This window comes from Anser anser (genome assembly GCF_964211835.1).
Source record: "Anser anser genome assembly, chromosome: 1".
NCBI lineage: Eukaryota > Metazoa > Chordata > Aves > Anseriformes > Anatidae > Anser > Anser anser.
The window spans coordinates 167,019,986-167,041,285 of record NC_139720.1 but is presented as its reverse complement, the minus strand read 5'-3'; the positions used below and the strand labels follow the sequence as shown (position 1 = coordinate 167,041,285).

The 21,300-nt window shown below is 33.5% G+C and overlaps 1 protein-coding gene across 9 annotated transcripts in view; it reads right to left on the bottom strand.

Annotated features, from left to right (window-relative positions):
• Window positions 1-21,300, bottom strand: part of MYCBP2 (MYC binding protein 2) — a 197,523-nt gene that overhangs the window by 86,782 nt on the left and 89,441 nt on the right. For all 9 annotated transcript variants that reach the window (XM_083820540.1, XM_083820544.1, XM_083820543.1 and 6 more), the window contains 17 exons: window positions 20,443-20,615; window positions 19,245-19,370; window positions 19,005-19,132; window positions 17,116-17,207; window positions 16,419-16,553; window positions 16,245-16,328; window positions 14,435-14,531; window positions 11,965-12,157; window positions 11,084-11,358; window positions 10,046-10,267; window positions 8,202-8,393; window positions 6,872-7,078; window positions 6,585-6,716; window positions 6,110-6,288; window positions 3,028-3,170; window positions 2,094-2,194; window positions 655-873 (listed from right to left, as the gene is read on the bottom strand). In XM_083820540.1, the coding sequence (XP_083676666.1) occupies window positions 655-873; window positions 2,094-2,194; window positions 3,028-3,170; window positions 6,110-6,288; window positions 6,585-6,716; window positions 6,872-7,078; window positions 8,202-8,393; window positions 10,046-10,267; window positions 11,084-11,358; window positions 11,965-12,157; window positions 14,435-14,531; window positions 16,245-16,328; window positions 16,419-16,553; window positions 17,116-17,207; window positions 19,005-19,132; window positions 19,245-19,370; window positions 20,443-20,615 (2,698 nt within the window). The remainder of the gene's footprint in view (window positions 1-654; window positions 874-2,093; window positions 2,195-3,027; window positions 3,171-6,109; window positions 6,289-6,584; window positions 6,717-6,871; window positions 7,079-8,201; window positions 8,394-10,045; window positions 10,268-11,083; window positions 11,359-11,964; window positions 12,158-14,434; window positions 14,532-16,244; window positions 16,329-16,418; window positions 16,554-17,115; window positions 17,208-19,004; window positions 19,133-19,244; window positions 19,371-20,442; window positions 20,616-21,300) is intronic.

Genomic DNA, 21,300 nt, shown 5'->3' with positions numbered 1-21,300 from the left:
ACCTTTGGACTCATAGTTTTGGAATCAATGACACCACAAAACTCACTAGTTCTCAAACTGAAACACTGGATTTATATTTCAGGCCTTTAATACCTCATACCTTTACTCAGCTGAACAAAAACACCCTTTCTCTATTGACATTTAGGAAAATCTGGATTCATTTTAATAGTCATTTATGTAAGGCAGAATGAATCCCATCAAAAGTGACTCAACACATTTAAATGGACTTCAGAGACTTCTGCAAAGCAAAATCATGGTCCAAGTGAAAGTAATTTGTGAAAAGTTTGAATTGGCAGATCCCTACACTACAACACACATGAATTTGACCAGAATTGACATTAACTATTTTTTACAAAGCATTGTTTTAGCACTGAGGTAACATCTACATAAAGACTTCCAACTTCTACAGTCTGTACAGTTAGAACAAATAAACTGTACATGACAGTAGGAAAATCTAAGACTGAACAAATTCAGGTGCTTACATTAGACAGCTGAATTAGAAGGTTAAAACTACATGCTTCCCCACACTTACTGAAGGAAGACAGGTCCAGAAAGCTGTACAGTAATAATACGGAAAACTGTCTCCTATATTAGACAATATGCGTTATCATCCATGTCAAACCATTTTTCAACAACGTAAGAAATGGTGTTTACCTTGTAGTGAGTAACACAGGCTGGTTTATAGGGATGTTCACTTTCCACAACAGCATAGTGATTAGAGGTAGTACAAGCTGAAAGCCCTTGCTCTGGTTGATTTCCTGTGGTGCTGTCCGTAGACTGATTTGGGTTAAAAGCTGGAGGAGCATACTTCTGATTCAAAACTGCTACAGAAGGAAGTAATTGTTGTACTAGGCCAAAGACCTCAACAGCAACCTGAAACATAACACCACACGCTGAATTATTACTTACGATGGGGTGAAAACAATACTCAAACTTGCATTTCTCTACAAGGGTTATTCTGGATATTCTCAGAATATCACTAGCACAGTTCATTTAGTCACATTTTCCAATCCTACATCTACAATGGTTGCAGAAGAAGCATCACCACATTAATCTCAAATACTCCTCTTAGACACTTATCAAAAATGAAACAAGAATCTGTTTGCAGCTGTGAGATATCTACACTAATACGCTCACAGAAAGCTTCCTAACACTAGAAAGCCATAACATTAATGAACAATAACTGTAAGTTGAGAGAAAGCAAATACTGTACTGAAGTCATAGTCCAGTTACACTTTGTTTTCTAAGAATATTGTTATTTTTCCAATATTGAATATTCTTAATGCATGCATTGATAAACACTGCATTGTTCTCTGCAATTTTTATGAGATTTTCAAAAGAGAAGAACACTTCTGAAACAAAATGCTGGAAACTTCAGTTCATCATAGTGACAAGGTAACAACAAATTCAAACTATTTTTAAAGAAATGAATCTGTTTGATTTTAAGTGGTCAGTCCTCTTTTCTCCCCCTTTATAGAGAAGTTAGAAGGGATCTTACAGGTCATGAAAATGCAGTAAAAGACAAAAGTGTCTACTAAGTAAGGACTGGCAACATTTGTAAATATAATGACAATTTTCAAGATTTTCAGACACGTTAAAATATGTTTTGCCAATGAAAAGGTTATTTTTTGCTGATAGTTGACATCTTCCCAACTGTAAACTTGATAGAAATAATCTTCATTTAATTAACAGCTACTACTGATTTCATGTTCATTGTAAAACCTGAATTCATATAATACATAAGAAATTCTATCCCACCAATATTCATTAATAAATAATAAATCCAGATCCTTCTAACTTTTTCACTTTTCCTACTATCAAAGCCTATCTTCTTTCTCTCTGCTTACATAAGGTTGTGTTTTTTTCATAATGACTTTAATGTAAATAAAAAAAAAAAAGTTCATAACTGTTCGAGTATAACATGTTTTTAAAATTTCTTGACCCTTGGAAATTTCATGACCAGTCAAGTGGTCAAACATAAACCATTAATTCATAAAATTATAAAATATCACCATGTTCAGTTTTTTCAGAGTAAACTTTTTCCTTATATAACATTCTTAAATTTCTTCAGTAATTTCTGTTGAGGAGCATACCTTGGGAATCGCTGCTGCAACTGGTCCTATGTAGGCTATTATGAGTGGTAGCAGCATTGAGAACAGACTGGAAGAGCTCAGTAGTTCTGGAATGTCTTCAGCTAAACAAAGATAATTACAACACAAGTATCATAATATTCGTTATAACAAATAGATCACCGTTCAAAATACAACTTATTTTTCTGGTTTGCTTCTTATGAGTTAAAATTCTAGTTTCTACACTAATTTTTACTTTAAGCTACTTGGCACTGTAATTCAAAACAAATTATTAGTGCACGAAGTTCACCTGAAATAAGCATGACACTATATAGAGCGCTATGTTAAAAATTTTCCTTGTTTTACAGCGTAATTTTATTGATTCTTCATCACTTTGTAAAACTGTCTTCATATTTTCTATGCTATAAAACCTAGTACCTAGTATCTAGTATCCAATCTCAAAATCAATTTCTATAGCACCATCCAATATTATGGACTCCTCTATTTTTTTCTAGAATGGCTGAATATGGTAGCTTAAAAACATTCAGTTTTAAAACTAATGTCTGAATTTCTGAAAAATGTGTATTTAAGTGCTTATAGATGCACTACATACACCATTTTCCCTCCTACCACATGAAACATGCAATAAAATTTGGTACTGACCCATTACAGCATATCTTTTGGAAATATAGAATCTTACTAGCTTTAATATGATGTCTGCTAAACTGATGAGTAAACTTGTATGAGGTATCTGCCTATGATTAAGAGCAACTCAATTATTTAAAAAGTTACTCAGAGTTTGATAACCTACAGCTATGACAGGTTAGAAAAATATTTTCTGAAGACGTAAGAGAAATATTACAAATGTTATATCACTGATTTTCTACTCTTAACTCCTCCTAGCAAGGAAAGAAGTTCTGAAAAGTCAATTTTGGAAGTCAATTTTCAAAAGTCTTACCATCTACAGCAAGAGCTCTGTGCAACAGGTCTTTGGCTGCTCGCACAACAGCGCTCACAACGGAAAGAGCCCTGCTACAGTTTTTGTCTTCTTCATTAGCTTTGTTCAAAAGCTGTGATTGCAGATCTCCATCATACTCACTCCTGGATGGTAGATTAAGTTAAAGTAAGTTCATAAAATACAAAATTAACTTAGACATGTCTCACTTGTTTTTGGCACAGAATAATTAGAACAGTTAATTTATGATAAAATAATAAAGGAAATAATTAAATCCAACCACTGAGGATATTTTGGAGGCGATGCCTCAGTGTTTGCCATTTGTTATTATTTTATTTGCCAGGAAATATGAAAAGCATACTTCTGAAATGCTTGTTTTCACTGGATGCCTTTCAAATCTTAGAATTTACTAATTGTTATGCTTTTCCAAGAGAGAGAACCTATCTTGATAAAAACAGAACAATACTAAAGGCTTCACAGAAACCACTGAAACTCCTTCTATTGATATTTCTGTAGTATCACAACTGTGAAAAAGATTCCCCTTCCCTATTCTAAGGATTAATTATGTTTTTGAAATACAATTTTAGGCTTAACCTTAACAAATAATTTTCTCTTTGAAATGTACTGTTTATGTCAAATTAGATTCTCGTAATCAATATATGGATATTATGCACAAAACTATTCCACTAAAGTATATAAAAGATGTTTTGATTGTTATTTTCACAGCAGTCCAAAGATAAGCATAAACTAATTCAAGCCTTCTATACGATAACAATTTAGCAGTGGCATAGACAACTTAAATCACTCAGTCAACAGGTAAAGCAAATTTCCCGTTCTTTTGGATTTCTTATGTTTTGAACTTAGGAAAAAAAAATCCACAATATTAAGATTCCAGAAATAGCAGCTCAGAATGCTCAATGACTTGACTTTACATAGAATAGTTTAAAGTGCAACCAAATGAAATGTACAGCATGAATACTTATACTTCTCTATCACTTAAATCAACCACTCTTACAAAAAGGTTTTTTTGTCACTGTACCCTAAAATTGTACTTTTGTTGTGAGCCTCAAGCTGTATTAATTTCAATTTATCAGTTACTGACACTGAATGCAATTTTACATTTCCAATGAATCCTTACAATGTGTTTCTGTCCTAATCAGAAACATGTTAATACACTTCTTTTGGTATGGCTTTTCTTGTCCTTCGCATAAGCAACAACTCTATTTGCATATGAGAATCTTTCAAACTAAACAGAGTGTGAATTTTACAAGCTCTGCTCTGTAATAGTTGACTGAACATTTATTCCTTTACTGTATACAAATCAACACCTCAAGTCATTATGTACTAAACTGTGAATCCTTAAACTGACTGCCAAGTCCATAACTATAGATGTCCGTCAGATAAGATTTTGGTTTTTGTTGTCCAAGGACACTTCAGAAGACACTGTGATTAGAGGCAGCAATTTGCAAGTTTTCCCAAACAAAACTTAATTTATTCTGCAGAGCACTTCTGAGTTATGCTATTAGGGTCCTTCAAAAGTGTCCTAGAATTTCATCACGGTTGAAACAACAACAAAGAAAGACTGTTCTCAACTGAAGACAGCATTTTGGTATGTTGTGTTTGGTTTTTTTTGTTTTGTTTTGTTTTCCATATGTTAGCTTATTATTAAGTTAGAACATCATGAAGCTTCAATTTAACTTTTGTGTACTTTGCCACTCTGAAATCAAAGAAACTTGTACTTTGTTACCTCTTTTGCTCCTAAGAGGAGAAATTTGAGGAATGGGAATAAAAGTTTTTTCCTTGTGTTCTCTTCTCATTTTTACATATGATTTTGATACTCTAATGAAATCAGGAATTCCAATGTTGAAGGGATTCCCTAAACATAGATAACCCTGATTCCAAGAGACTAAATCAATGAAAGTGTAATGGTATGCACCATTGTAATTTCATTCTTTGTTATTACTTATTACTTGTTTACTTGCACTTACTGTTGTTACTGACAAGTTGGATCTCTGAATCAACATAAGCCAATGTCATTTCAAAATAATTTAGAAGAACTACTTGTATCTTCAACTATGCTATTACTACAATTTTGCTAGCAACTTCATTTCTTCATATTTTAGTTCCTTTAAAATTTTCTTAGGAGCAACAGATTCCTAGAATTGTTAATCCAAAATATGTCATCACCTGTTACATTCGTTATTTTATCCTCTTCATCTTTTATTAGGTATGTGCACCTACCGCATAACTAGGAATCAAAGTAAATTATTATTCTTTGCTTATTTTACTTCTTGGATCTACTTACTGATGATCAACAATTTACCACAGAAACTGAGATTTCAGTAAAGGGTATGACATTTTCTTGCTATACAGACATTGGTACTAATTCATATATTGAGACACTACTACATTTTGAAAATCACATTTTCTTTACTATCAATGTAAGCGCCTCAGAACTGAAAGCAATACTTTCCATTAAAACATTGGCTTAAGTGAATTCATCCTGAAAGGCTAACATAAAGCTTCTCTGAAGGGTAGTCAAATGTTTCAGTTGATTTTATTTGCAATTTTTCTTTTTATACCTTTGAACTTTACAGTAAGATAGGAAACAGTTCCTATAATAAACAGACCTTGCTTCTCTACATTATACAACCCTTTCCGGCAATAAAGGAAGGAACTGAATGAAATCAGAGAGAGGAACATTCCAGTCAACAGTCTCTCAAAAATCTCTGAGGTTATAGAAAAAGCCAGACTGTAGTAGTGCATCTTATCAGTCCCCCATGCTATAACTTTAAAAGGAGTAGACAATGGACCTTGCAAGAGAGGTGAACTAACAAAGTATTTGCCAGTTCAAAAATAAGAGAATCTAATACAAGACTGTACAACTGGTGCTCCAAAAGCTGTCTTTACTAAATACCCTAAGACTGAAACTACACTGAAAGAACACAACACTGCTGCTAAAGAACCTTTCCTCAAGCACACTTCAGATGTGTTTATTTCTGTTACTTCTCTAAAAAGGTGTGGTATAATAGCACATATAGTTTTATTTACTTTTCTTAGAAATACATCATGAGAACACACAAACCTGTAATAAAGAATCTGTGGAATCTGTCCACGTGTTTGGTTTGTGCCGTTACTGCTCAGACTACATGTACTAAAGGTAAATGTTACACCATCTGGACACTGAACTGTGGTCATTCCTCCATCTCCATTGGCAGTCCGGCTTCCATAATTCCTCAAACGAATCGCGTATTTCACATTTTCCTTAAAAAGGAGAGGCAAAAGCAGTATGCAGTATAAAACAAGTATGTAAAAGTTAGGCTTCATGGTATTATGAAAGCTATTTCAACTATAATCTGTTTTATGCTATTATAAAAGTAAAGTTTTAATTTCTTTTTACTTCCAGGACTTGCACTTTTCAGTTACAAGGTGAAAACTTACAAAGCAAACATGTCAATATCAACTGTAGATGTGTGAACAAAAAAACTATTATACTGAACACTAGGTTTTGTTTTCTACAAGTCATATGAAACTTATAGATATGTACTTCTTTGATTTACCTTCAGTGGTACAACTTTATCAAGTCTGATTTCAGCTATGTCACTGGGAGAATCATCCGTGGTGTAAGTTCCTTTAACCAATTCTAAAGATGTCCATCTATGAGAATGAGTTGAATCTCCAGTATGATCACTCTGAATCAAAGACCAATGACATTTTAATACATTTATTATGTAAATACATAGCACATTCGTGGAAATGTGCCAGTTATTTTCTCTCTTAGAAATTGTTAAACACATCATTACAAATAAAACAAAACTGAAGAAGTTTTTTCAAATGCGGTACTTACATCATCAACTAATACTTCCAGTTCATACTCATGAATTCCCCCTCCACCGTAAACAGAAAAGCCTACTACAACTACACCAGCCTTGTCCACAGAGAAACATATTGCATCAGGGGATCCATTCCCAGTATTCCAGCTTCTTCCCTGGCTTGTTTTAGTGAATCTGTTTGGAGTGGATTTGACAGAATGAAGAGAGTTCAGCCCATCAACCTGTAGAAAATTAAATAGAAGCATGAGAAGTTAACTGGTAAACACTAGACAACTTTAATAAAGCAAAGTAGATGTCACTATTGGGGCTTCTTTTCAGTACCAGGTAAAAAGGAAAAAAAAATCTGGTAATTATGAGTTAAGTAAGAATTATTAGGAACCTTAATTTTTTTTCAAGCATTTAAATATTTATATTTTGTAGGATGAATTATCAGAAAAGATAACTTAACTGTGCCTCAAGAAGAGTTGCATAAGAAATAAGGCTTACGGGTATGGTCAATACCAAGAGAGGAAAGATACATATTTTACATAATAAGGTCTTTAATCAATCTTATCAAAAGTGTACTTTCTGTGAAAAAAATTGCTGATAGTACACAAACTGTGATGTGCATTTAATAAAATCAAATACATTCCTATCATTTAACAACATGATAGATTCATACATGTGAAACTCTGGATTTTAAGAAGTTAGACAGTACCATTCTCAATTTTCAAATACAAACCAAATAAACTGGAAAAAGTCTAATGATGTCTTTTATATGTATCTATAAATTGAATTATACAGTATTCAGTATTATAGTCAGTATTGTATTCGGTATTATTATTCAGTATTATACAATACTGAATACAAAGTGGAAGCTATAACACAAGGTGGAAGCTATAAAATGCATTAACAAAACACATTATAAATTCTGACCCATAACCAAAAGCAGATAGAATTAGAACACATGGAGGACCCATGATACCATCAGAGGCACAGAGATGCTCAGGGATGTGCCACTGCCTCCAATGAACACCAAATGAATACACTTCATGTGTATGTAGGCATGGTGATTTCATGGTGCTTTCATGTGTAGGCATACATGAAAACAAAAACACTTAAAAATATTGTCACTTTGGAAAAATGTACAGTATTCTTCAGCCATAATGAAGTAGCTAATTATCAACAGTATTTACCTAATACAGTGAACTTTTTTTAAAAACCTAGACATCTGAAAGCTGCTGAGAACAATTCCAGCATCTGTAAAATATCTACACAACTAGATAATTTCTGTCACAGCATGTATTACATTCATAATATACCTGTCCTGAAAGACTTCTAGGAATGGTCTTATGGAAGCTTTACCTCAGATCCTAATGCTGATGCTGTAAGTTCACTCACAATACTAGCAAGCAACCCACAGGTATTAGAAACTAGATGTGAAGAAAAAAGTTCATTTTCTCGTCTAAGGCTGTTCCGGACTGGTAAAACAACAATGACCAACATCTTTTCCAGCACTTCCCGAAAGCTTGTCATCCCTGAAACATTTTCTTCGCTCTGCATAAAGAAGAGAAAAATGACAAATAACATTGTTCTTAAAAAATAAAAAAAAAGCTTTTCAAGCTTTCCACATATTATAAACATTAATAATTAATGAATCAGTGACATTAATAATGAGAAATGTCTAGGGGGTAAAAAAAATAAAATAAAATTCAAAGCTATCATAACATGTATTCCTTTGTCAAGAACCTGATCAATATTGCATATATGTGTCCTTCTCAAGATGTAGCTGTTTTTATAGCCCTCCGTGTTTTTATAGCCCTCCACATAAGCATACAATAGGTTACTTAGTTTCTTAGTTTTTAAGCATATAACAGATTACAGCAAATAAATGGCTACCTATTGAGCTCTTCACATCATTGTTTTCCCCATTGCCCAACAGGAAACTCAGAAGCTTTTTGGCTTTGATGTTAGTAAAGAGAATGTTCTGTCCAAAACGGTAAGATGGAATCAGTGATGGGAAGCTTATAAAAACAGTTTACTGAATGAAGAATGTTAAACAAATCTGAACTTAGGTACCTACTGTGTCTACTACTTAAGTGACATCCACTGTTTTTCAAAATAGTTATACCTACTAAAAGTCATTCCCGGTAATTAAAAATAGAAACAGCTATACTGATTGGAATCAAAGGCTTGTCTTTCTCACCATTCTGTCTTACAAGAATATCCAACAGTGAATAGACAGGAAAGACAATTGTGTCAAGCAAACCTGTACAGATAGCTGCACGGAACACTTTCAATCTTTAGCTGTTAAGAAACAGCTGTATCCAAGATGGAAATATTATGTTTGCATTTAACAGGTTTTGGTGGATTTTTTTCTTCAACCTACACAGACGCTTTTTACATCCATGAAAACTTTTATCATTGAAATAGTCTGCAGAAAGATGTTCCACAACTTAGCTGCATGTTTAAGGAAGAACACTACTTTTTGCTACTTTTTGAACTTACCTTCTGCTAAAGTCTCTGGTTGCTCCAAAGTTTTGGTATTGGAAGACTCAACGACTATCATTTATTTACCTTTCATGCATCATTCACAATTTCATAAGACCTTACCCTCCTCGTCTTTTAAAGTGAAGAAAACCATTTAGTAGTCCTAGATCTTTATCAGCTTTACCCTTTTCATTCCTGTAAATCTTTTCTGAAATTCCAAAATTTCTGCAAAAATACAGCGTTTGACAGTTCAACAACCTTTTGTAGAACTATAGGAACTGGACTTCCCTTGTCCACCTGCTTGTTTACTCCTTTAAAAACTTCAGTTTGAAACATGAATTTTTTACTGAAGATGTGCTGACTCTTCCTCAAAGCACTAGATCTACCCACACTTTCATTCTTGTGATCATGTGCAAAAGCTGAGAAACTCTTGCAGAGAACACTGTGCAACAAAAAAACAACTCTAAACTATATTTCTACCATTTTAATATTCCAGAATAAACATCTTTTCTCAAACATTTTTCCTCAAACAGGCAAGAACTGGAGTAATTCAGACCAAAATATAAAAATTTGATAAAATAATAAGTTTTTGAAACAAATCTTTTAGAAAGTACTAAAGCAATTCAGCTACAATCTTATAAAACTAAAATTTTAAATTACATAACTTTTATTTGTTGGAAAGTAAAACAGGTTTATAAATTTTTAGAACATATCCTAACCTGACTAAGTTTTTCCATATGTGCAACCAAAAGAGGAAAACGATGGGCCAGAGCAGAGTCATTCTCAGTGCTGACTTGTTTTACCATTGATCGCAGCAATGCTTCTCCATCATAAGCAATTGGAAAAATAGAGGTCAGTTTCACTGAAGTGTGGCAGAGAGCAGACATAACAGCAGCAAGAAGCCGGCTACTGGAGGTTTTGAAATTTGCTTCTTGGATGTCCTAAAAACATAAAAAGGAATTAATAGAAATGCACTGTTACAATCAAAGTCAATGAGGAAGAACAACTTTTGAAAGGAAATTTCCAGTTTTATAGTAATTATAGAAAAAGCTTAAATAAACAATTCCATATATTTTTAGATTTGCTGTGAATTTTACATTATCTTCTCTCCTGAGCTTTGATTCAGATCTTTCAAACTGGAATAATTAAAATTTGTTTTATGACATATGTTTTAAAACAATAAACCCATTAAAATTACTTTTGAAATCATGATACTCCCTTGAAGTCTTCTTATAATTAAAATTTAATTAGAATAATATGCTAAAGAACTGTTTCCTCCTTGGATTTTAATACACTACATGCATTTTCAAGCAAAGAAACAAATTGTTTATATCTCATTTAATGCAAGCAAGCAACTAGACTGTTTAGATGCGGGATGCTCATTCATAATAAGCAAGATGTTTAGGAAAAACTTGCTGATTATAGGATAATATTGCCAGCTTCTCATCTACTTTGCTGGATCACAGCACTGCTGCAACATTTAATAATAAGAAATTACCGGTTTATTAGTGATGAATTATCAGTATCAAAAATTCCACAAGCATGCTTCTAAGCAATGTGCAGCAACAGTAATCACATATAAAGCATAGACTACACACTGAAAAAGCAGTGTGCAGCAGTTTTTTTGACCACAGCAGAATTTGAATTGCAAACCATGATAAACACACAAAAGCAATAAAGAATTTTAAAACTGCTTTGCTTCTTTGAGCACAAGAGCAAGCTAAGTTGTAATGTTCACTTGTGACACTTTAATGTACCTGATCCAAACAATTGAGCAAGTCACAAAGACATGCCCACTGGAGAGCTGGTGTTGGATAAAAAGAATGAAAGCAAGCTGTGAAAGTATTATGGCATTCCTGAAGAACAGCTTCTAAAAGGCTCAGGGGCTGACTGAGATATCCTTGGGGATCATTGTCCAACTTGACCATGCAATGATCAACTCCTTCAGATAGGATTTTTCTCAGCAAGGTCCTAGTTTTTCCAATGCAATCTGCTAGTTTGCTGGTTTCTTCTACAACCGCCTTAGCCGTAGCTAGGTTACAAAAAAGAAGAGCATTCATGTTCAATAAATTAAACATTTTCATATAAAATGCACATTATACGTGCAAATAAAACAACTAGCAACATTGATTAATGTATATTTCGAAAAGTTAATTTCACAAAGCAAAATAGTGAAGGGTGTGTTCAGCTACATCAAAGAAACCTGCACATCAAAAACTTCCAATTTTCCAGTCTTTCATAATACATGCTGCATTTTAATGTAAGTATTGTTAAACTACAGGTATAAAAAACATTTACCGTCTTTCAAATTTAAACTGTGCTCACTACCAAAGCACGTACTATGCACAGAAATGGGAGAAATGAAGACACAAAATGGATTAAAAGAACTCAACTGTCAAGCAAAACAAAAATTAAAATACACACGAGTTTCAGTGTAAACGTGGTATTGGACACTTGGTTATGTAGTTAACTACAAATATCCCATTTCTGACTGTAAGTCTCTTAATTGCTCCAATAAAAATATCTGTAGAAGCAATTTCATCTTACAGCATACTCTACAAGAATAGATCAATCTTGTCAATGTCCTGTATATTATTATTTGCTGATAAATATGAAACAAGTGAATTAATAAAAATACCTGATATTGGATATATTTCACAGGTGTAGACCCTCAGCAACCTCAGACAGCAAGTACCCACAAAACGCAATCTTTCTAAATCCAGAAGAGTAGCAGTATATTGGAATCCTTTAAGTCCACGAAGTTCTTCGACTCCTAGAACCAGTGTTGTCCAGCTCCAGTGAAGAATGCTCAATAAAGACTCAAAGCATTCCTATTTCAGGATATGAAGTGTAAAGGAAAACAGATTTTGTGTAAAAAGCAAAACCAAGAAAAAATGAACTTTCAGCAACAGAGTAAGATGAAACGCAAACAACATCATAATCAGTGTTTAATCTGAAAACATACCTATGCCTACACAAATCTACCATACAAGACACAAAACTTATTTGTCTGAGAATAAGCAAACTGAGAAGGTAGGGAATATTTCACTGTATTGGTGTCCTAAAAGCAATTTATAACATATTATAATATTAGGCATGTGGAAGTCTCTCAGTTATTTAAGAACTAGCAGCTGTTTCTATTCATCTGTAATACAAATTTTTCAGTAAATTTTACTTGTTTAATCTGCATTGAATAGTGTGATACTTACTTTTAACAGAATACATTTTTGCCATAATGGTAATGTATCAGGGCTGGTCTTGCCTTGCTTTTAATCAGTTATGATCTGTAAGATCATGCGAATTATATCACATTTACAGTACTTGGAAATTTCAACAGAAGCGCTTGGTAGTCCATGAGGAATCTGAGGGTTTACAAAGTTTTGTTTGTTTATCCAAAAATTTGTTTCTACTGTTACGAAATGTGTTAGTTTCATACAGCTGTACCTCAGAAGGTAGCCTACAAGTATTTGGTATTGATTACCTACAAGGTGCAGGTATACCTTCAAGCTGCAACAAACACACTGACTGTTCAGTTATGTATACAATGTCCAGAATGCCTGATTCTCTAGAATGGTAAAACTCTTATGCCAATTCGTACCTGTGGTGAGGGATAATAGCATCAAAATAATGAAGAAGGAAGATACAGTACGAAGTATTAAAAGCCACAGTAGTCCCTAGTTTAATGTCAAAATTTTAAAGTAAACATATTTAGAGTAGCTATTAATATGTTCTAATAATGATTACTAAAAATGCAAATCATATCAAACTTCTAGAATTAATCTGAACACTGGAAGATCATTCTGATCATTAGAGAATACCGAAAAAATGCAGAATATGTAAATGAGAAAAAAAAGCTGGTTAAAAAAACAGACTGCACGCCTGTATGTAGGCAGTAACTTCTATGTAACTGTTAGTTAAGAATACTGACAGTACACATAATGCAGCATAAAATATATTTTATGGGATGAAACTGAAAAAAAGGATGAAACTGAACAACAAATAATCATTGCTTGGAACAGATAAGTAAGGGACTGTACTATGAAAACACAAAGACGGAATTGGCCTTATTCTGCATCATAATATAGCATTTCAAAGGAGTGCATTATGCCTCAAAATTTGATCCTCCTCCTGAAGTATGTGAAGAACTGCACACTATCTTCTACTAATAGATGCAGAGCATTGTACCTATTAATACTCCTTACCTCAGCTTATCAGAGTTTAATTAAATGCTGATACTCAATGTATATTGGAAAGTGTGGGAAAGGAATTTGCAGGGAGCTTTGTGCTGGTTCACATGTCCCTGAGTTAGAGATAATGAGGAAAACAGCAGTAGAACCAAAAACTTGAGCAAGGTCGAGATAAAGTAAATTGGCTACAGTGTTAAAGATGAGCTTTGGGCAGTGGCCGATTGCTGGCTGGCTCAAGGCGCGTGTCTGAGGGTCTCTAACCAATTGTAAGACAGATTCAGGCACGTGGACAGCGCGTGGGGCTACGGGGAAAGTATATCTAGTAGTGAAAAAGGGCAATAAATGTCTCCTGTTCAAGAGCCATCAGGAGTCCGTGTCGTGCATCCCTTCAGGAAAGCATCCAAGAGGAAAATGAATCTTACCAATGACTAATTGGCAATGTAAAAGCCACAGAAAAGAGCATACAGTTAAGCTCCTTCAAAACTAAACTAAACTAAACTAAACTAAAATCTGCCAATATTAATCTCTTTGCAGTAAGGGCTTTTACACTGAATGCAATCAGTAAGTAAAAACTCAAAACAAAACAAAACAAAGACAATCAGAAAGAAAACTAAGAAACTCAAACATGAAAAGTAAACTAAACCTCATAAACAAAAATATTTCTAGGCTTGCACCATAAGGTTAATACCAAGGTTAGCTCAGGCTTAAATTTGCAGTCTGCAAACTTCAGAAAACAAATAAATAATACAAACAAATGAACAAAATCAAAACACAGAAGTTCTATGTAACAGTGTAACTTCTGCTTGATAGAGCAGATAAAAACAAAAAACAAAAAACTAATGATTTCCACACATACATCTTTCGGTTTTGTAAGTCTAAATGAACATGCACAAAACAGAAAGGATTCCAGATAATACCCACCACTGACACAGTTCTGGCAAAAGACCTCTTTAAAATATGCACAGGTTCACTGGTTTGCTGTTTTCCTTTGGATGCACTACCATCACTTGTTGGCAGCCTGGAAGACCAATTTAAGATTTAAGAACTGACCTATATTCTGCACCAAGCTTTCCTGTTTCTATTGTTGAAGAACAACAGTGGAAGAAAGGTTTAACAGAGTTATCCATAAATGCTCAATTTCAGCATAACTTCCTCCAGTTCCTAACCCTTCTAGACCAGCAATTAAATATCTTGAATTCTGTTCAACTAGCAACATTGTGACAACTGAGAATAAATTTGAGATCTATGTAAAATTTATACAAGCATTTACTTTATTTCTTCAGATAAAAATTTTAGGACTAGCAATGTTATTTCTCAAAGAATGCTGGGTTTCGGTATGTGTAGGCCACATCATCATTTTTACCTTGTGATATCTAATGCATATCAAGCACTCAGAATTAAAATGCAAAATTTTTGTCTTTTAGTATTCACAGAGATAAAATCAGTCCACACATCCTGAAGGCAGATACAAGTTCGAGCATACTTTACCCCTTCAATTTCACTCAAACTGCAACGAAAAAAGACAAAACTGCATGTACGTATAAGGAAGTGAAAGAAGAGAGAGGGGACCAAAGGGATACTAACATCTTGAAGAATTCTGGTTCCTAATAAAAAAGTATTTTTATTTCCTGGGGATACAACATCCCTGAGTCTATTCTTAACTCTGAAGTGTATAGGATGTTGTTTGGAATTAAAGTATCTGAAGGTGGGTCCCAAAGTCCCACACAATAAAAGCAAAACCAATATAGGCAGCACGTGTTAATGCAGCACCTTTCCTCATGTGCCACTTGTGATTCTTCAGCCACATCCTTCTTCAGAGGACCCTAAGTTTGCTTGTCTTTGGTTATAGCTATATCTCCATAGAAATTAACCAAATTATTAATAAATTGTACCAGGACTTTACGTGCATCAGTCAAAACATTCCTCTGGATAGAGAGGCATTTATGGACACAGAGTTTACCTGGAAAAGTCAGCTGCTCTGACAATGGACCTTAAAAAGGACGTAGTGAAAAAGGACATAGCAAGCGACCTGATGTATATATATGGTTCAATTAACTTATATAAATATATATATATATTTATACATGTATCAGGTCTTGTATATATCTGAGGAAATTTGAAAGATACATTAATACAGTGAAAGAGCTCTTGCTTTTTAAAACCACTTGCGTAGCATTTATCACAGGAACAATAAATTTATGGTAACTAATTGTAAAGCACAACTCGTTTTAGCTTTTTTTCATTAAAGCAAAGCAATGTGAAAACCTTTTTAATGACATACTACTCATAAAGTGAAGCATACTAAATGGAATACTTCCCAACTAGAAGAAAAGTGAAATGTTAGATGAAATCACGAAGCTCTACAGAACTATGATTCTATGATTAAAGCCATTTTTTTAAAAATGAAAGTCTCACAGAATCACAGCATGTTTGAGGTTGGAAGGGACCTGTGGAGATCACCTGGTCCTAGTACTCACTGCACAGGAAACACAGAATGTCTCAGAACATAACATACAAAGAATAAGCTTTTAAAGAAAAACCATGAAGAAATACATGGTGGTATAACGTACTTAATACTTTTCTTAGATACTAAGTTTTACCTCAATTTTTCAGATACTGATCTCCTTAACTTTAGATAATATCAATGCTATGAAATATATATTTGTTTAAACAGGGTTTCTTCTTAAAAACTGTGTCAATAAATTGTTCTAAATAGAGGTCAAAATATTACCTGTAGAGTAACTGTGGGATCTGCCCTGCATTAACATCTGTACCATTATTTGATTTCTTGGAACTTTTAAACTGAAAGACAACCCTGAAAGAGAAAAATAACAACAACAAAAGCAATTATTCAAGTAATATTAGATCTCTTTTTCTGCATTAAAAAATACAGAAAAAAAAATACCCATCATCCGTAGTAATAGAGGCCTGTCCGTGAGATCCACAATCACTGCTAGGTCCTGACACTCTTGCCCAGGCTACATACCACCAGCCAGCTTGTAGGAGTACTGGTTCATCAAACATCATTGCATACTTCTCTCTTGAAGAAATAAGTTCAAAAAAAGATATAACTGAATTAGTTTATATCTTGATCTTTAACAAATTATACCCTGTTTATAAAAGAAAACTGAAAATTAATGGGAATTAATTTATTAATCTCAAGTATCTATTTACATTTGACATTTTAAAATATTTTGTTGAAAAACACTGTAGTAGATTTTACTTTTTCTTTGTTTTAAATTCAGAAATACCTGCAAATGCTTACGTCTAGCATGGTCTTGCATTTTGAAACAATCAGATATGAAATGCAAACAATAAAGAGAGATAAAGTTAATTTAAAATGTACACAAAACTAACTACATTTAATACATATTACTACAAGTAATGTAAGTGAGTAAATTTTTTAGTAAGTTACAAGAGTTTATGCATAGATTCTTAGAAGTTACTCATGAACGTTTAAGAAAGCAGTATTATATGCATGGGTCTTGATACTTAAGAATTGAAAGAATTAGTCATGGATTATTTCAATGGTAAATTCTTTCATCTTTCAAAGCATCCTTTTAATATGAGTAAGTAAAAAGTAAGTAAGGGAAACATCTTACCTAGCAGCACAATCATATGCTAAGACATCTGTTTCAGCAAGAAGGTCACCATCAGTCTCATGGTCTCCCCCATCTGGACCCAATTCAAACAACTGGTAGAATAAGAAAAAAGGTAAAAATATGTCTCAGCTGTTACAAACTTCATACCACCACTTTTTCCTGTCTTGTATTCCGGAAACTGTCCAATACTATTCTTTCCCCTTCCCAAAAATAACTGCTAGTTACTGTCACTGAGAGGCAAATTCCCACCTGGAAGTCGGGATTTTGTAATGTCATGAACTATTAAAAAACAGCAATTGACACTGATCTCCCAGCCTTATGCCCAAACATATTCTATTCTTAAGTGGAGAAACTCTGTAAATCTTGCAGACAAGACAAATACAGAGAATCTAAAAAAGGCAAAGTTTGGCTGAATATGAAGGTTTTCTATCTGGAGATATACTCAGCTTATCTGGAAAGGGACAGCTTGACTGTCAATAATATCATAAACAGTTCTTGAATAGGACAAAAGATGTTACCCTTTTCAAAAGAACTTGGGCTTCTTAATCAGTCAAAAATCACTTCTGCAATTCGATCAGCTTGAGAGAGGCCCACAATATGTACCTATGACTTGTGCTGTAAGACCCTATTTAATATGTAGTTTATCTGCGATAGGACTGGCAAATCTTATTTTGGTCATAAACTAATCTTAGACAACCATTAACAAATGGTCATAAGCTAATCTTAGACAACCAGAAACAAATTGAACAAATAATACAAGACTGCTTTGTCAGGGTTACAATCTTTAGTACTTAAACCTTAGTAATGCTCTTCTGGTTAACTTTCTTTGATTTCCTTAATCATTTGTAATTCTTAGTCACTGTATTAAACTAGAATAAATTACAACTATTTATTTCAGATCTCCAGTTGTCTTACACAAATGTTAATGCTAACCACATACCATCAATTTCCCTAAAATAAACCATAATAATTAGTAGCCCTATTCATCTGAAAACAGAAAAATAAACTCAATTACCCATTAAATGACAAACATATGACAACAGCAACATATTTCTTATATAAAGATCAAACATAAATCTCCTACAGCTATTATCTTTCCTTTTCAATGTCTTTCAGGGAGTTTTTGAAATCCCTATTAAATGCAAGAACAGAAGGTATTTATCAGAAGTGATATCTTATGATAATGATATCCTATAATCACACTGTGTTTGCTTGAGCTTTTTTTTCAATTCCAAACCAATGTATTTATTTACATCAGTACACATGCTCCAGTCCTAATCATCTTTATGCTCAGCACAAAGCAAACACAAGTTGTACATTTGGTGCTATTTCAATTCATTTTCAATTGAAGAATTCCAGCTGAAAAGCCATCCAGAGGTCAGTCTGGGAAAGAAATGGCAGCATCTGTGGGAAGCAACAGTTCAGCTGGTACTAAAGGAATTCTAGCTACTGATAAGCATTCTTTTTCTGTTTTTGAAAGGCAGTCCCCCATGTATCCTGACACAGGATGTGTTTCTAACTTGAAGCCCACAACACAAAATTTCTGCAAATTTTCTGAGCTTCATGAAAACGATCACAGAACTACTTTACTCACTCCTGTATCAGCTCCAGGCACCCGTAAGATGGCATAGCATTTAGTGAATGTAAGAATGGTCCAATTCTTGACAATTAAGAATAGTAATTCTCAGTTCTTTACTGCATCCACCTTACCTGTGTAAGGTTCATTACTTCTCACTAAGAAGCCTGGTGCCAGTTCTATTACTAATGCTTTTAATATACAGGAAACTACTCATTCACTGAGAAATAAAATTAATCATGTTTGCAGGTGGCATTTCTAACGTTCTGAATTTGAGACATAAAATTATTTAAAACAAAACCAAATACCTTACCTTTATTTTTGCCGTATATTCACCCCTACCTCCAAAAAGACCAAGACCACCTAACAAAATATCTGTATCAGCACAGAAACGGATAGCTTCTACTGAGTGGGCTGAATAACCCCAGCCACCTCCATGACCTAAAGAAAAAAAAAAAACACAATAATAATAAAAAAATACAGTTAATCTACCCTAGTCTTTTATTCCATAAGCTTGATTAATTTATGCTATAAAATTTTACTGTGTACATACTTTCAAATCTGTTAACAACACTATAGTCTTCTTTAGAATAAACTTTCATTACTGCTTGAGTCTCTTCTTCTGTATTTGCTACACCCATTTTTAAGTCCTGCATAGCAGCCAAAGTATCAAGACAACCTAAAAGAAAGCAAAACCAAGAAACACTTAAAATTTCTTACTGTTAATTATGGTCAGTGAAATGGAAATGAATCCTAGTTAAGAAGATCAAAGCAACATAGCTGCTTTGTCCCTAAACCACATGTAGTCTATTGAGTATCATTTTAATTTTGATTAGGTTATGGGTCACTGCTATAAAATCTGAAGGTTTCCTATTGAAGATTGAAGTCATTTAATTGATTCAATTTCCAGAATAACCAAGAAACATGATTTAATCTAATGGTAAATAAATTGCCAGCAACACCCTCATTGTTTGTTGATTTTACTTTTACTTCCCATATTACCACAAAAAAAGAGCTGAAGTAACAAATGAACAATTGGCAGATTTGAGAGCCCTCATACAAGGCTTTATGCTTCGTATACATGGTTACCTAAGACACCTTATTCTAACTTGAACACAAAAAATACTGTTCAAGTTAAAATTTATCCTGTCTCTAACACACAGGACAATGAACCCATTACAATCTCTGAGCAAGTAACCTAAAATAATTTCCAAAGCTGTGCTTTGAAGCACTGGACATGTTGGTTATGGCCAGTTTATACATGAATACTACAGGATTATTTTTCATTTTGGTGTGCTTTTTAGATTACAAAAGGAGATCGTATTACTCTTAGTGGCTGACTATACAAAGCTGCAAGAAGTAATTCTAGTTACAGATACTGAATTAATTTTAAAATTGCACATTTAAGGGTGCTTTTTCTGTTTTTTTTTGAGACTGCGAGTTAACTTAAGAGTATTGACTGCAGACTGTCCAAAAAGTTTATCTAGGAAGCTCTCTTACTGTATTCTGCTTACCTCTGCAGGTTCCATCAGAACTCTAAAATCATCTAGCATCATTAAGATGTCTGAAGAAAATTATTCTGATTAAAATTAATGAATGTCAGCCAGATCATAAGTGTTAAGAACAATGGTGAAAAATTAAAAGATTTTAACTAAAAAAAGTCAGAAAGCTGTTACATTACAGTTCATTTATACATTAAGTAATGCGTCTATTTCATCTAAGCTTCTGACTTATCAACTATAAATGTGTACCTAGAATGTGCAAAGCTGCATGAGATCTGGTGGTTAGAGCTTTGGAACCTGTTGGTAGAGCAAGTTCTGGGCTCAAAATACTACACCGGGATTGCATGTCTGGAGCTGAGGGAAGTCTGGAATCGGCAACTACTGCATTGTAACTCCACAGTTCCCTAGCATTTGGTCGAAACCTAGAGCAAGACAAAACAGAGTGAAAAAAAAGCCCTTTCACCTACTAAAAAAAATACAAAAAACTAACCGATAATTAAATAAGCTATTTAATGTAAAATGTAGATATTCCAGTACAAACTCTTAAAAGTGAACATCGTTACACCAAATACATATAAGCTTTACTAGCTTAACACTAGGCAAATGGAGAGACAACATTCTTATTGTACTTCAAGTCAAACGATCATATTATGGATTTGCATATTGTAGAAAATGTTAGGCACTTTTCAAACCTAATAAATATTAAAATGGTATCATCTATTAAGAAGCATGAATTAAGTAGCAAAGTACTAGACATAATGGAAGATGTGCTCAAGAATGATAAAGATGACAAGTGAAAGTAAAAAAGCTACTCACCTTTAAGCAAGTTTAAAAACATCTTGAGAAATCCACATATTTTGTTTGGGCTTTTAGAATATATAACATCCCATTGTGAGTTTTTAAAGGATCATAGAAAATGGCAGCATAAACAAGGGAATACAAAGACTTTCTATACTATAGATCAACATGCACAAAAAGAAAATGAAGTTTTTGATATCACTATGTAAAAGGAAGAAACAGTTAGAAGATAGAGGCCTATGTAGTGTTCTGCACAAGAAAGAAATAAATTTTCACTTGGTACACTGTACTAAAAATCCAAAAGGGACT